Source organism: Oryzias melastigma, linkage group LG13 (assembly GCF_002922805.2).
Source record: "Oryzias melastigma strain HK-1 linkage group LG13, ASM292280v2, whole genome shotgun sequence".
Classification (NCBI taxonomy): Eukaryota; Metazoa; Chordata; class Actinopteri; order Beloniformes; family Adrianichthyidae; genus Oryzias; species Oryzias melastigma.
Window position 1 is genome coordinate 418,307 of NC_050524.1, and position 14,185 is coordinate 432,491.

The 14,185-nt window shown below is 50.5% G+C and overlaps 2 protein-coding genes and 1 long non-coding RNA gene across 3 annotated transcripts in view; 2 read left to right on the forward strand and 1 right to left on the reverse strand.

The window, feature by feature from the left end:
- Positions 1 to 2,326, forward strand: part of ano7 (anoctamin 7) — a 20,677-nt gene extending 18,351 nt beyond the window's left edge. The window contains exons 22-24 of the mRNA XM_024276884.2: positions 113 to 203; positions 305 to 424; positions 491 to 2,326. Coding sequence (XP_024132652.1) covers positions 113 to 203; positions 305 to 424; positions 491 to 649 — 370 coding nt within the window. The 3' untranslated portion in view covers positions 650 to 2,326. The remainder of the gene's footprint in view (positions 1 to 112; positions 204 to 304; positions 425 to 490) is intronic.
- Positions 1,975 to 3,996, reverse strand: LOC118599514. Its single transcript, XR_004948905.1, has 3 exons — positions 2,881 to 3,996; positions 2,443 to 2,838; positions 1,975 to 2,082 (listed from the first exon to the last, which is right to left on the reverse strand). It is a non-coding gene; the product is annotated as an uncharacterized LOC118599514 (long non-coding RNA).
- A 154-nt stretch (positions 3,997 to 4,150) lies between these two features.
- eif4h (eukaryotic translation initiation factor 4h) overlaps positions 4,151 to 14,185 on the forward strand; it is a gene marked incomplete in the record, with an annotated part of 12,628 nt that continues 2,593 nt past the window's right edge. The window contains 6 exon segments of the mRNA XM_036214828.1: positions 4,151 to 4,291; positions 4,608 to 4,741; positions 6,294 to 6,481; positions 10,638 to 10,702; positions 10,775 to 10,871; positions 11,281 to 11,367. Of these exon segments, the coding sequence (XP_036070721.1) occupies positions 4,677 to 4,741; positions 6,294 to 6,481; positions 10,638 to 10,702; positions 10,775 to 10,871; positions 11,281 to 11,367 (502 nt within the window).

Sequence of the window (14,185 nt, forward strand, 5' to 3'; positions counted from 1 at the left end):
ATGGATGATGGATGGGTGGATGATGGATGATGGATTAATGATGGATGGATGGATGATGGATGGTGTCGGTTGGATGAGGATGGATGAAAATGACCCCTCCTCCTGCTCTCAGGTATCGGGGTTTCAGGAACGATAAAGGTGAGTTCCTGCCGGAGTACTTCCACCTGCTGGCCATTCGTCTGAGCTTCATCATCATCTTCGAGGTCAGTATGTCTTCATCGTGTGAGTGACTGATCCTCTCAGTTCTGATCTTCTGGAGGTTCTCTGTGAAGTTCTGGTGGTTCTGATCCGGTCTTCCTCCCAGCATGTGGTCTTCTTCGTCGGGCGTCTGATCGACATGATGGTTCCAGACATTCCTGAGGAGGTGGAGATGAAGATAAAGAGGGAACACTACATGGCTAAGGAGGCTCTGGCGGAGAACCAGGTCCGTCTGCTCTCTGCTTCTGTGGTTCTGGTCGGGGTCACTTCAGTGTTTGCTTTGTGTTTGCAGTCTTTGGGGAAAATCAAAATCCCAGGCGAGAAGATCGACGTTCTCACCGCTGAGCTGCAGAGGTTCTCCTCTCCACAAAGAGACGCTCCTGCTCCAGATCTGAGGGAAAGTCCAGAGGATCAGAACCAAAGCCCGGCTACTGAGAGGGAAGACATCTAAAATGGTTTTTCCTCCTGAATGAGACCAAAGACTCGGATCAAACCGAGAGCAACCTGTGGATCCTTTAATGGAAGAACTAGAGGAACATTGGACCCTCAGAGCTCAGACACTACTGGACCTCCAGAACCAAACTTCCTAAAGTTTCTTCATGAGACCTCCTGCAGCTTCACAAATTCATCCTCTCTTACTTCAGTGGATCCACAGGATGTACTGTCCAAAAATACTCCTCAAGATGTCCCACCTGAGGGATCCAGGCTCACCTGAATGTCCTGGAACAGTTCTTCAGATCCTGCAGATCTGCCGATCTAGATCTGCTGGTCTGATCCAGAGATGGAGCACTCTGCCTAATGAACATGGCGTCTTTAGTTTTCTGACAGTGGTTATTCCAGAGGAGCATGAAACCACAACATTCAGCCCAGCACAACTTTGTCATCAGAACCAGAACCACCGGCTCCAGTCCAGCTGAAAGGTTCTATGACCAAGACCTGCTGGGGGGAAGGTCCCACACAGACAGACTTCTGCGTGGAGAAAAGGTCAGCTCCATTAAGCTCCTGGTTCTGCAGAACAGTGATGGTTCTGTTGGATCGTGGCTTGAACGGTTCTAGATGGTCAAGAAGTTTCATCATGTTTGTGGTGAACAGCAGCTTCTCATCTGGACTCCCTGAAAAGATGCCAGAGCGTCACCCAAAAACAACATCTCAAACTTTGACGAGGGCTCTGGCTAACGTCTGGATCCGGCCGTCCCATCACTCCTGTTCCTCAGGTCCTCCAACCCCTCATCACTGCCGATGACACGAGCCCTGAGGGGAGGAGCCAAAAGGAACCAATTCCAACGTTTCTGTCATCACTGAACTGATTTGGTGCAGTCGTAAAACTAAAGGAGGACATCATGAATGAAAACAGAGAACAAGCGGTTCCTGACGTTAGAACATTTGTATTTAGAAAGATAATGGTCATATTTTCTCCATGCTTACATCTGAACCAGATTACCGGTTCCAGCCGATCAGAAAGTGTAGCTGCCGGTTCCTCTGGACCGGTGCTGAAGGTTCCAGTGTGGTGACCGTGTTCTGGGCCATGATCACATGAACACGTTCTCTGTCACATCCTGTTCCCTCTGATGGAGTCTCAGGTTCGGACACAGAATCCTCCGTAGAGAGCAGACCGTAGACCAGCTCGGCTCCGCTGTAGAGGCGTTCAGGACCTGTACCTGTCCATCGTGTTGATGGTCATCCTGCAGGTTGAGCAGAGGTGGTTGTGGTTGAGACCCTGAAATTCCCCAAGCAGGTGGACAGGTGTCCCGTCAGGCCCAGATGTCTTCTGGGTGTTGAGTCTCTTTAGTCTGAGAGACGGGTTGTTCTGTTGATGATGTCCAGTTCATCGGAGCAAACCTCCCAAGAGAAAGTCCTCCTCATCTTCAGGATCAGGTCTTTGAACTATATATTAAAAAAAAGTTATTTTACAAAATGAATTGAAAAAACAAACATTACCAATAAGTCTGGAACAGTAATTTAGAGTGAAAGTTTCAAACATCCACCACAGCTTTATCAGTCAAACTATGATGTAAATTGACTCCTTTCTACTAATAATGCGCTTTTACACAGAAATATTTCTAACATATGAAAGTATTACTTTTGACTTTTAAAGAACGTATGAACTAATAAAGAACCAGTGATGCTTCTCCGGTCTTATTTTCTGTTTTATCTTAATCACATATTCTGACCAGTTCACTCTGTAAGAAACTTCAACCAGGGAGGAAGCAGCAGTCCTGACACCAAAAACACAGAATTCCTTACAGGTCGCTGGGTTGCTGGAGCCAATCCCAGCCATTGTTGGGTAAAGGGGGGTGTTCCCCATAGACGGTTCACATCTCTACCTGTTGGTCAAAAGACATTCAACTTTGCTGCTGTCTCCTTCAGCAGGGAAAACAGAATCATTTCAATGCCCTTCAGATGTCAGCATAGACTACCAAGCAGTCATTGATCACTGTTATCCAAGCTCAATCTGATCTAAGTAGATGAAGACATCCTCACTTCTGTGGTGCAGTGATGCTGACATGGACCTGGATTTGGACATTGATCGTATTCTGTCTTCCTGCTCTGACCCACGCTCCACTTCTGCATGACACCAGTTTCTCCCTCCGACGTTGACCTGATCCTCCCTGGACTCACCTGGATCCTCCCTGGACTCACCTGGATCCTCCCTGGACTCACCTGGATCCTCCCTGGACTCACCTGGATCCTCCTTACTGTCTGCTGATAGTGCTGCTGTAAGAAGTTCACCTGATTCCTCAACAAACTGTTTTCCACTGAGCTTGGCTTATCTTGAGATCAAACACCAGAACCAAACACAAACGGAGGTCAAAAAAGAACTGGAGAATAGCTGAATGTAGTGTCCAAAGTCTACAGACCATGTGGATTCATTTATCATGTCTGTAAATACTCGTTTCAGGCGACCTTCAGCTGTGTGTCAAACCCGCTGGTGGACGCCGGATGTAAGGGATGGAGTCCTATCAAGCCTTGCTGGCTTGTCGGCAGATTTGCTGCTAACGTTTCAGAGGTCGCTGATGTGGCACAGGTATCCGGTCCTGATGCCTCCTGGACGCCGCCCTGGGGAGGGGAGGAGTTCCAAGCATGTCCTACTAGGCAGAGGCCTTGGGGAAGACTCAGGACATGCTGGAGAGACTATGTCTCTCAGCTGGCCTGGGAACCTCCAGGGGAGCTGGAGGAAGTGACCGGGGAGAGGGAAATCTGGGCATCATTGCTTAAACTGCTGCCCCCGTGACCCGGTCCAGGATGAACGGAAGAAGATAGATGAATGGTTGGATGGATGGTGGGAGAGAGCCAGAGTCCCTGGAGAAAACCCACACATGCACAGAGAGAACGTGGAAACTCCACACAGAAAGTTGGTTACAGGTCCTCCAGCCCGGATTTGAGCCACGGCCGTTCCTGCTGTGAGGCAAAAGTGCTAACCACTACACCACCGTGCAGACACAATTTTAAATAGTGCAGCAGATGGGCTTCATCCAGATGGAGCTGGGGGAAAACGGGGGGTGCAAGATGAGCCAGAGACGAGGTCCACGGCTGCAGAACAGACAAGCCACCTGGAATCTCTCCCCTGGAGGAGAGTGGGAACGAGGGACAACACACTCATTCAGTGCACCAGACAGAGGAACGGAGAACTGAGAGAGGAAATGTTGAACGAAAACATTCTCTATGTTTATGTTTCTATGTCTGTCAGAGCTTTTATTTTGAAGGAGGGAGCAGGACTAAACACCTGGTGAAAATGAAAACATCTGTTCCTGTTTATAATTGTAACTTTGTTGATGTGTCGGACAACTAAACACACAACCATCAGGATTTAATGTCCCATTTCTGCATTTAAACTCTGAGCAGCACCTGCACATACAGGTGCGGTGAGGCTCCGCCCTCTGAGGTTAAAGAGGAGGGGCTTTGCACATCCTGCCGATTCGTATGCATTAACACACATGTGGATGTGAGCATGTGTGAGTGTGTGAGTCTCAGTCTGTTTGTGTGTTTTGGACTCCATCCTCCGGCTCCAGTTCTGGTGGAGGACCGGTCGGCGTGCTGAAGGGTTTTCTACATCTCACACGTGTGGAGCAAAGACACAATAACACAGCAGAAGGTCTCCATCATGGGAAACGCTGCTGTGTGTTTCTTTATGTGTTCTTGTTTGTGTCTTTGTTTTTCTTGTTCTTGTGTTTATTCTTGTTTTTTCCTTGTGTGTGTTTTGCAGGTGTGTCCTTGTTTGTGTTTTTCTTTACCTCTCTGTACCCTGATTGCCTGTACAGAAACAAAGTCAGGTAAAAGTTGTGTAGTTTGTATGATTGTTGTTGTCAAATAAACACGACCTTCTTTCAAAAGTTCCACATCCGGACCCGAATTCTCCCGTTTGCTGAACTGACGGTTTTTATGCTTTGTTATCTCCGGTTTCCGGTCAGGCGCGCAGCGGGCAGCTAAACCCCTCGCGGGTGACGTCTAGGACCTCCTCCTCCGACACAGCATCAGGAATGGCGGACTACGACAACTACGACGACCGGGACCGGGCCTACGGCAGCTTCGGCGGCGGCAGAGGGTAAGCGGCGGCAGCGCGCGGCTGCTCAGAAAGACCGCCAAAACTGAAACCGGGGAGCACGCGCGGCTCCCTCCGGGCTCCGGCCGGCCTTCGCGCCCTCCGAGGGAACCCGCGCGCGTGCGAGGGTGGGCGGTCATGCTCACTGGCGAGCCTGAGGTCTCGCAGCTAACAGGCTAGCAACCAGAAGCGCTCGCGGGCTCACCGGGACCCACCGGAGGCTCGGTGCCGCGCCATCCGCCTCTACGGCGGTTCTGATCGCGGTTCGGGCCGGGAGGCCGCGGCACCGGCCGTCCGAGCCGCCGCTGCAGGAGTCTGCGGGACGCTGCGCATCGATCCGGGATCACGAATCGATCCATTGGAGCAGATGCGGTCCGTCTGATGTTGCGGGTTCGGCTCAGCACGCTCGGTTCTGGTTAACGGATGACCGTGGCACTGGGTACGGCTCTGATCCAGATGCTTTCCCCGTTTACCGTGTTTTGATGTGCTCACCGGAGAGAAGAGCTGGTCCTCATGAAGGTCTCCGGGATGATCCGGTGGATCCGTTTGGATCTTCAGATCCGGTTGATCCCAGAACCACGTGGTGGAGAAGATGCGGATGATTCAGTTCTGCTCTAAGGTTCTGCTGCGGTCCTCTCCTTAGATCTGGTACCGAGATCCCGGTTCTGTTCAGAACAGGTTCCTCTGCATGATCTCTGGAAGAAGCAGCAGTTCCTGGGACAGATGGTTCTGGTTCTGGTTCTGCTCAGAATGCAGGTGACAGTGAATGTCTTGAACTTCTTCCACTAAAACTCCTCCAGACATGTTTCCTCTTTGATCCACAAAGATGGATCCTGGAGGGTTTCTGATCAGTTCTGATCGGGTTTGTTCTGGTGTTGGATCAATAACGTCTAACTCTGTAATAACATCGTCTGAGGAACGTTGGGATTCTGACCCGGATCTCCCGCTGAATTCCTCTGAAGATCTGGATGTTTGTTCAGCTCCACAGAAACCGGATCTGGCATGAACCAGAACCACCAGAATTCCAGCATTTCTATGTTCTCTAAGTGGTTGTTGGACCAGAGCAGGTTTTGGTGAGTTCTAGTGAAACCATGAAGATGTCCAGATTGTTGTGGGGCGGGGCGGTTCTGGTGGAGGATGTCCGCCGGCCGTGGACGCGTCGATGCGGTCGGACTTCAGAAACAGAAGAGAACTCTGACTGGAGGGAGGAGAACCAGGAGAACCGGGTCGATGCTGAAGCAGCTGCTGCAGCATCCGTCTGCAGGATCCCTGTTGGGTCCAGATGGTTCTCCGGACTTCGGTTCTCCCTGTTCATTCTCACGGTGACCATGACGATCTGGGCTCCGCCCCCAAACATCAGAACGCCCTCTTTTCATTGGTTTATTATGCAGCAATAGTTCAGGGTGGGGGGTTACGTAAGGCAGCTTAGCAGAACCGATCCAGAACCATAAACGATCGTTTCAACCCCTGCCTGACTTTCCTGTCCCTGCTGCCGGGTTACGGTCAGTCTCGGCTGTCACGAGTCTCACCTGTTCACCTGTCTGTGCCCCCCCAGGCCCCGTGGCGGCGGCGGCCCCGGAGGCCCCCGGAAGCAGAAGGAGCTGCCGTCAGATCCCCCGTTCACGGCCTTCGTGGGAAACCTGCCCTTCAACACGGTGCAGGGAGACATCGACATCATCTTCAAAGAGCTCAACATCCGCAGCGTCCGATTGGTCCGAGACAAAGAGACAGACAAGTTCAAAGGTCAGGTTGGTGTGAGCTTTGGTTCTGTGTGGAGCTGCAGCGCCGCCTGCAGCACCGATGGTGCAGCGCGAGATGTTCTGAGAGAAGTGGTTCTAGCGGTGTGGTTGGTTTTTGTGGCTCCGCCCCCTGACCCGGCGAGCCATATTTAGATGATCTCCTACAAACGTCTTGGTTCTCATGATGGGAGGGGAGCATGACAATTCCAGTCTGTGTTCTAGACCGGACATACGGGTCAAGAGCCAGCAGGCGGACCCGAACAGCGCCGGACACACGGACTAAAACCAGATTTTAAAGAAACAGAAAGCGGTCAGCCGCGGTTCTGACCGGTTTGGACTCGTTTCTGGAGAAGGACTGTCGGTGTGTTGAAGTGTTTCTGAGGTTCTGATATCCCAGATGTCTGTGGAGCAAAGACACTTTGACCAATGGGACGTCCCGATTAGCAGCAGTTAATGCTACAGGTCCAAACACCAGGAGATGTTTGTAGGAACGAACCAGAACCAGAACTAGAGAACCACTGGATTCAAAAGTCTTTCAGAGGCAAACTGGTACCGTACAGCACAATAGGGCCAAACTAAACCGGACATGTGGGATGACTACACTACCCAGAATGCCTGAGTCATGACTGCTCACCTGAATCAGGTCCGTTCTGTCAGAAATGGGTCTCTCTCGTGCTAAAGTGTTTTAGCTGCAGACCAGCAGCCCACCAGAACCGGAGGGTCAAGGGGGTCGAAGCCAGCAGTGTTGGCGGCGCCGCTCTAGTTTCCTCCTCATCCGTACCATCCAGTCTGTAGAACTCTCCACAGAGAACCGAGTCCAGGTCAGTGAACAGAACCAGAATTCAGAGGTGAAGAGCTCCAGATTATAAGAAGACTTTAGATCTTTGAGAAAACTCACGGTCAGAGAAATGCTGTAAACGGAGAATTTACCTGAGAAAGTCGAACCAAACGCAGCAAACAAACCTGTGAATCTGAGAGAAACCGGGTTTCACTGCAGCATGGTTGATCATCACTCAATGAAAACGGGTTCTTAACAAAGATGGGTCATCGGGTCAGAACCTCCAGATGATGAAGTAGTTCTGTCATCACATTCAGTTCACCTGTGATGAATTCATCTGTAATTGCAGTTATTTGAACCCAATGATTGTCTCATGCAGTTAAACCAAAGAGTGACGTCACACTTCCAGCTCTGACTTCTTCCCCACTGAGGAGGATTTTTTTAGGAAAAAACCCAAACCATGCGGTCCAGAGGCTGTAATAAACCAGATTAAAAACTATAGAAACTCTGGAAATACTCCAGACAGACTCCCTGTGTAGCCATAACACAAACATGACAGCGTTTATGACTGAAGACCTGAGAGGTGGGACGTTTCCTCTCACCTGTCGGGGGAAGTGGATCCTTTTCCTGACAGGAATGAAGCAGAAGAGGATCTAAACGAGTTCAGATTCTGTTTCTGTGAAACACGGCAGCTTCATCATCTGGAAGAGGAGAACTTTCCCTCCGAAATGAAGCTTCAGCGTATATCACAATCATCTTCCTCTGACGGCGCTGTCGTGTCTGCTTGGGTTCTACTTTCTGTTCCAGCCACATCACTGGCAGTAAAGGGTTAACCAAACGTCAGGCAAAGTCCTGTTAATAACTTTTTTAATTCAAAATGCAGCCTTCACACCTGCAGACCTGATTCAGGTCTGATCCAGGTTTGATTCAGGTCTGTTATGATCCAGGTTTGATTCAGGTCTTATCCAGGTTTGATCCTGGTCTGGTCTGATCCAGGTTTGATCCTGGTCTGGTCTGATCCAGGTTTGATCCTGGTCTGATCTAGGTTTGATTCAGATCTGATCCAGGTTTGATTCAGGTCTGATCTAGGTTTGATCCTGGTCTGGTCTGATCCAGGTTTTATACAGGTCTGATCCAGGTTTGATTTTGTTCAGATCCGATTCACCCTTGGTTCTGGTCTGATCCAGGTCTGATCTTGGTTTGATTCAGGTCTGATCCAGGTTTGATCCTGGTCTGATCCATGTTTGATTCAGGTCTGATCTAGGTTTGATTCAGGTCTGGTCTGATCCAGGTTTGATCCTGGTCTGATCTAGGTTTGATTCAGGTCTGATCCAGGTTTGATTTTGTTCAGATCCGATTCACGCTTGGTTCTGGTCTCATCCAGGTCTGATCTTGGTTTGATCCTGGTCTGATCCAGGTTTGATTCAGGTCTGATCCTGCTCTGATCCAGGTTTGATCCAGGCCTGATCCAGGTTTGATTCAGGTCTGATCCATGTTTGATCCTGGTCTGATCCAGGTTTGATCCTGGTCACATCCAGGTTTGATTCAGGTCTGATCCAGGTTTGATCCTGGTCTGGTCTGATCCAGGTTTGATCCTGGTCTGATCTAGGTTTGATTCAGGTCTGATCCAGGTTTGATCCTGGTCTGATCCATGTTTGATTCAGGTCTGATCTAGGTTTGATTCAGGTCTGGTCTGATCCAGATTTGATTCAGGTCTGATCCAGGTTTGATTCTGGTCGGATCCTGGGCTAATCCAGCTTTGCTTTTGTTCAGATCCGATTCACGCCTGGTTCTGGTCTCATCCAGATCTGATCCTGGTCTGATCTAGGTTTGATTCAGGTCTGATCCATGTTTGATCCAGGTTTGATTCGGGTCGGATCCTGGGCTTATCTAGGTTTGATTTTGTTCAGATCTGATTCACGCTTGGTTCTGGTCTGATCCAGGTCTGATCCCGGTTTTGTTTTGGGCTGATCCAGGTCTGATCTTGTCTTGATCCAGCTCTGATCCGGTTTTGTTTTGATCTGATCCAGGTTGAGTTCTGGTCTGATCCTGGTCTGATCCAGTTTAATCCTGTTCAGATGGACCCACACGGATCCTCCTGTCAGGGATTCCTGGATCTGATCCGTGGGTTCTTCTCTTCCTGTCCCGACGGTCAGCTTGTGGTCCAGAGCAGTCTGGCGGAGAGGCTCCTCAGGGTTCTGGTCAGACTTCAGTTCTGAAGGTCTCGTGTCCAGTATGGATGATGTCGTTAAGATTGTATTGATCTACTCCTCTTATCAATCTGATATTCTAATCGATACTTCAAGGGAGAGAAGATCAAAACATTTATAGATCAAATGAAAACGTGAGTCTTCATTTAAGCTCCTCATTCAGATGAACTGATCACAAACATGAACACGACATGAAAATGAACTTAAAGAAACAGAGAAAATAATACCTCCTCTCTGCAGCAGAGACAAACGTGCACGTGTTGACCAACGTGCACGTGTTGACCAACGTGCACGTTGTTGACCAACGTGCACGTGTTGACCAACGTGCACGTGTTGACCAACGTGCACGTGTTGACCAACGTGCACAGTGTTGACCAACGTGCACAGTGTTGACCAACGTGCACAGTGTTGACCAACGTGCACGGTGTTGACCAACGTGCACGTGTTGACCAACGTGACCGTGTTGACCAACGTGCACGGTGTTGACCAACATGCACGTGTTGACCAACGTGCACTTGTTGACCAACATGCACGGTGTTGACCAACGTGCACAGTGTTGACCAACGTGCACGGTGTTGACCAACGTGCACGGTGTTGACCAACATGCACGTGTTGACCAACGTGCACGTGTTGATCAACGTGCACGGTGTTGACCAACGTGCACGGTGTTGACCAACGTGCACGTGTTGACCAACGTGCACGTGTTGACCAACGTGACCGTGTTGACCAACGTGCACGGTGTTGACAAACATGCACGGTCTGTCAGCGGAGGAACGTGTGTGTGCGTGCACGCCTCGAGAACAGCCCCGCCCCCTGCAGCTGGTAAAGAGGGAGAAATGTGCGTCTGTTTTAAGCTACATCAAACAAAGTGACGTGCTGACACGCCAATACGCCGGCGCCGTTGAGAAAGGTCAAAATGCATAGGCCCGGTTAAAACTGATGATGTGGAACCGATACCAAACGGTACAGGTGTTGGTACCACGACCCTAGTGCTGAGTTGTGTTGCATTGAGTTTGTTTAGAGTATCGGGGTGCGTTTAGTTGTATAGATCTGTGTAAAGTTGGGTTGCATTTATATTTTGCTGTGTTGAGTTTTTGTTTCTTTGTGTAGTGTGTCTTTAGGCTCCTCCTCCTCCCTCACACAGACCAATGAACCTCCTTCTTGTCTTCCAGGTTTTTGTTATGTGGAGTTTGAAGATCTGGAATCTCTAAAAGAAGCTTTGACGTACGACGGAGCTGTGAGTATCTGCACCTGCAGCTCACCTGCAGCCCACCTGCAGCTCACCTGCAGCTCACCTGTGTCTCTGCAGCTGCTGGGCGATCGCTCGCTGAGGGTGGACATCGCAGAGGGGCGGAGACAAGAGCGGGGGGGCAGTGGATTCGGCTTCAAGAAAGATGAGGGCCGAGGTACACAACGCCGACTCTTTGTGTGTCAGTGTGTGTTGAGTTCAGGGGCGGTTGTGTAGATGTGTGTCAGTCCTGTGGTGGCGGTTCTGCCTGCTCTCCTGCTTGTTGTGTGTTGCTGTTGTGCGACAGAAGTAAAGATGTCTGCCTTCACAGCTGCTGGAGCAAAGCTCCTCCTCCTGCTCCTCCTCCTCCTTCCTCTCTAACCCTGTCTAACCTGTCACAGGTGTGCAGAGCTTCTTCTCTAACGTCTTCTCTGACTGGCTGATAGTTGACTAACAAGCTCCTCCTCCACTCTGGTTCCGGTAGGAGGTGCTGTTTGCTCCTCAGTTCTGCTTCCTGCACTGTCGCTCCTCCTTCCTCTGCTCCTCCTCCTCTCCTGTTGGTGTTAAACTCCCCGTGTCGTCTGCAGGACGAGGAGGCTCTCGAGGAGCTCCCAGAGGAGGAGGAGGAGGAGGGCGGGACTCTCGAGAGGACTTCTACGACCAGCCGGGTGGAGGTGGGCTCACAGGTTTCAGCCGTCAGGCCAATCAGAAAGCAGGACGATAGTCCAGATTAGGCGGATCTTCCAGGTGTTCCTCAGAGCTCCTGCTCTAGAACATCCTCACAGATTTACTTCTGTTGGTTCAGCCTCCCACCACTAGTTGGCAGCGCAGCACCAAAGCGAGTCCTGGAGAGAAGCATCATGTGGACTCATGAGCCGGCGCTGGTCGTTGGTCCACCGCGCCAAACTCGGTACCGGTACCAGCAGATACGGAAGGACCGTTAAAAACTCCAGCTTGTTTCAGACATGTCAGTCCCTTCCGTTCTACTTGCTTTAGCTCTGCAGCCATTGTGGGCGGGCTCACAGAAGATTGGGTGGGGCTGTCAAGGCGCCCTGGGTGGAGCTTCATTCAAAACGTCGGTGGTGACATGAGTGAAAGTTTGAACTTCACAGCAGAAGATTCCAGTTCGTCGACCTGAGGGATCAGAATGTTCGGTGCTCGCCATGGCGATGAGTGGCGCCATCCATGTTTCCGTGGGCGTGGAGACGGAGCTGCAGGGCGGAAGAAGAAAACGGAGCGTCTCAGGAAAATTCAAGCTCTCGCCGTCATCCTGCCGCGCCGCCTCCTCACACCCACCAGTTTTTAGAAAACTGGCGTTTTTTTCATTTTGAGACATCGCTGGAGCACCGTCCTAGGAGCGCCGTTCAGGGAGCGCTGTCCTAGGAGCGCCGTTCAGGGAGCGCGCTCAGGGAGCGCGCTCAGGGAGCGGCTCTGATCTACCCATTTGAATCCTCAGAGAACCAAACGCAGCCATCCCTCGTTCAGAAGGTCGTTGGTTTGATCCAGCAGCTCTTTCTGAACTATCAAGTGTTTAAGATGAGCAGCAGAACCGCAGAGCTCATTTTAACTTTTCTCTTTGAACTGAAACTGAATTCATTGTAGAAAACGTGGAGCGTTCTTTCATACATCAAAGGGCTGGGATGATCAAATCGATTAACTGATCTGAATCTTAATAGATCACTAATTGATCCATAAAAGTAGAGATTGGTCACAAAGCTAAAGTCCGCTAGCTTGATGGTAACGTATAATGGGATTTCCCATAGGGCAGCTAATGCTAATGCTAAAACGTATAATGGGATTTCCCATAGGGCAGCTAATGCTAATGCTAACGCTCGGTTGACCTAAACATACATTCTGACTGAATGAACATCTTTGTATGAATTTTCTAAACTCTTTTTATATATATATATATATATATTTTTTTTTTTATCTATATTTTTAGAGTAACCATTTGTGTCCATAACAGTTTTTTGTTCATTCTTTCTTCTTAAATAAGATTTACTTTTGTAGCGCGATCACCACCTAGTGGCCAAACTGAAACGTCCTCCAGGAGAAGCAGAATTATGTTTACTATATTAGTGAACCGAACATTTTAGAACTTCTCCTTTAGAGAATCCGTGTAACTCTGGATGATATTAACAATCATTATTTCACTGATACATTTACAGGATGTGATCAGATTTGTATTATTATATTCAAAACACTCCCCAGTGGGCCCACCACCTGCAGGGCAGCTCTGAAGGGGCCGGTGCAATGTGGTTTGGGCGGCGGTCGAAGGCGAGTGCCTAGGGGGCCCAAACCGGGCATGGTATTTGGACATGGAATGTCTCCTCTCTGGGAGGGAAGGAGCCTGAGCTGGTGCGAGAGGTCGACAGATACCGGCCAGATATAGTTGGGCTCACCTCCACGCACAGCCTGGGCTCTGAAACCGCCCGTGGTGAGAGGCGGCGGGTTGGGGTGGGCTTACTCGTGAGCCATGTGTTGGAGTTCACACCGGTAGACGAGAGGGTCGTGTCCCTTCACTTTCGGGTGGGGGACAGGTCCTCGGACTGTAGTTTCGGCTTACAGGCTGAACAGCAGTTCGGAGTACCCGGCCTTCTTGGTGTCTCTTGAAGGGGTACTGGAAAGTGCCCCAACGGGGGACTCCGTCGTCCTCCTGGGGGACTTCAATGCCCACGTGGGCAATGACAGTGTCACCTGGAGGGGCGTGATTGGTAGGAATGGCCTCCCTGACCTGAACCCGAGCGGTGTTTTGTTGTTGGACTTCTGTGCACGTCATAGTTTGTCCATAACAAACACCATGTTCGAACACAAAGGTGTCCATCAGTACACCTGGCATCAGGACACCCTAGGTAGGAGATCAATGATTGACTTTGTAGTCGTTTCAGGCGATCTCCGGCCGTGTGTTTTGGACACTCGGGTAAAGAGAGGGGCAGAGCTATCCACTGATCACTACCTGGTGGCACCCTCTTCAGGGTGCTGGACGGTTCGTGGGAGTTCGCTCATCCAGTCCATATGTGTTTTGTGGATTTGGAGAAGGCATTCAACCGCGTTCCCCGTGGTGTCCTGTGGAGGGTGCTCTGGGAGTATGAGGTCCGGGAAGCCTTACTCAGGGCTGTCCGGTTTCTGTATGACCGGAGCAGGAGTTTGGTTTGCATAGCCGGCAGTAAGTCAGACCTGCTCCCGGTGCATGTTGGACTCTGGCCGGGCTGCCCTTTATCACCGGTTCTGTTCATAGTCCTTATGGACAGAATGTCTAGGTGGAGGCCGGGGCCGGAGGGGTTCTAGTTTGGGGACCACAGGATTTCCTCTCTGCTCTTTGCAGATGATGTTGTTCTGTTGGCTCCATCAAGCCTGGACTTCCAGGATGTATTGGAGCGGTTTGCAGCCGAGTGTGAAGCAGCTGCGATGAGGGCCAGCACCGCTAAATCTGAGGCCATGGTTCTGGACCGGAGAAAGGTAGTTTGTCCTCTCTCGGTGGGTGGAGTGCTC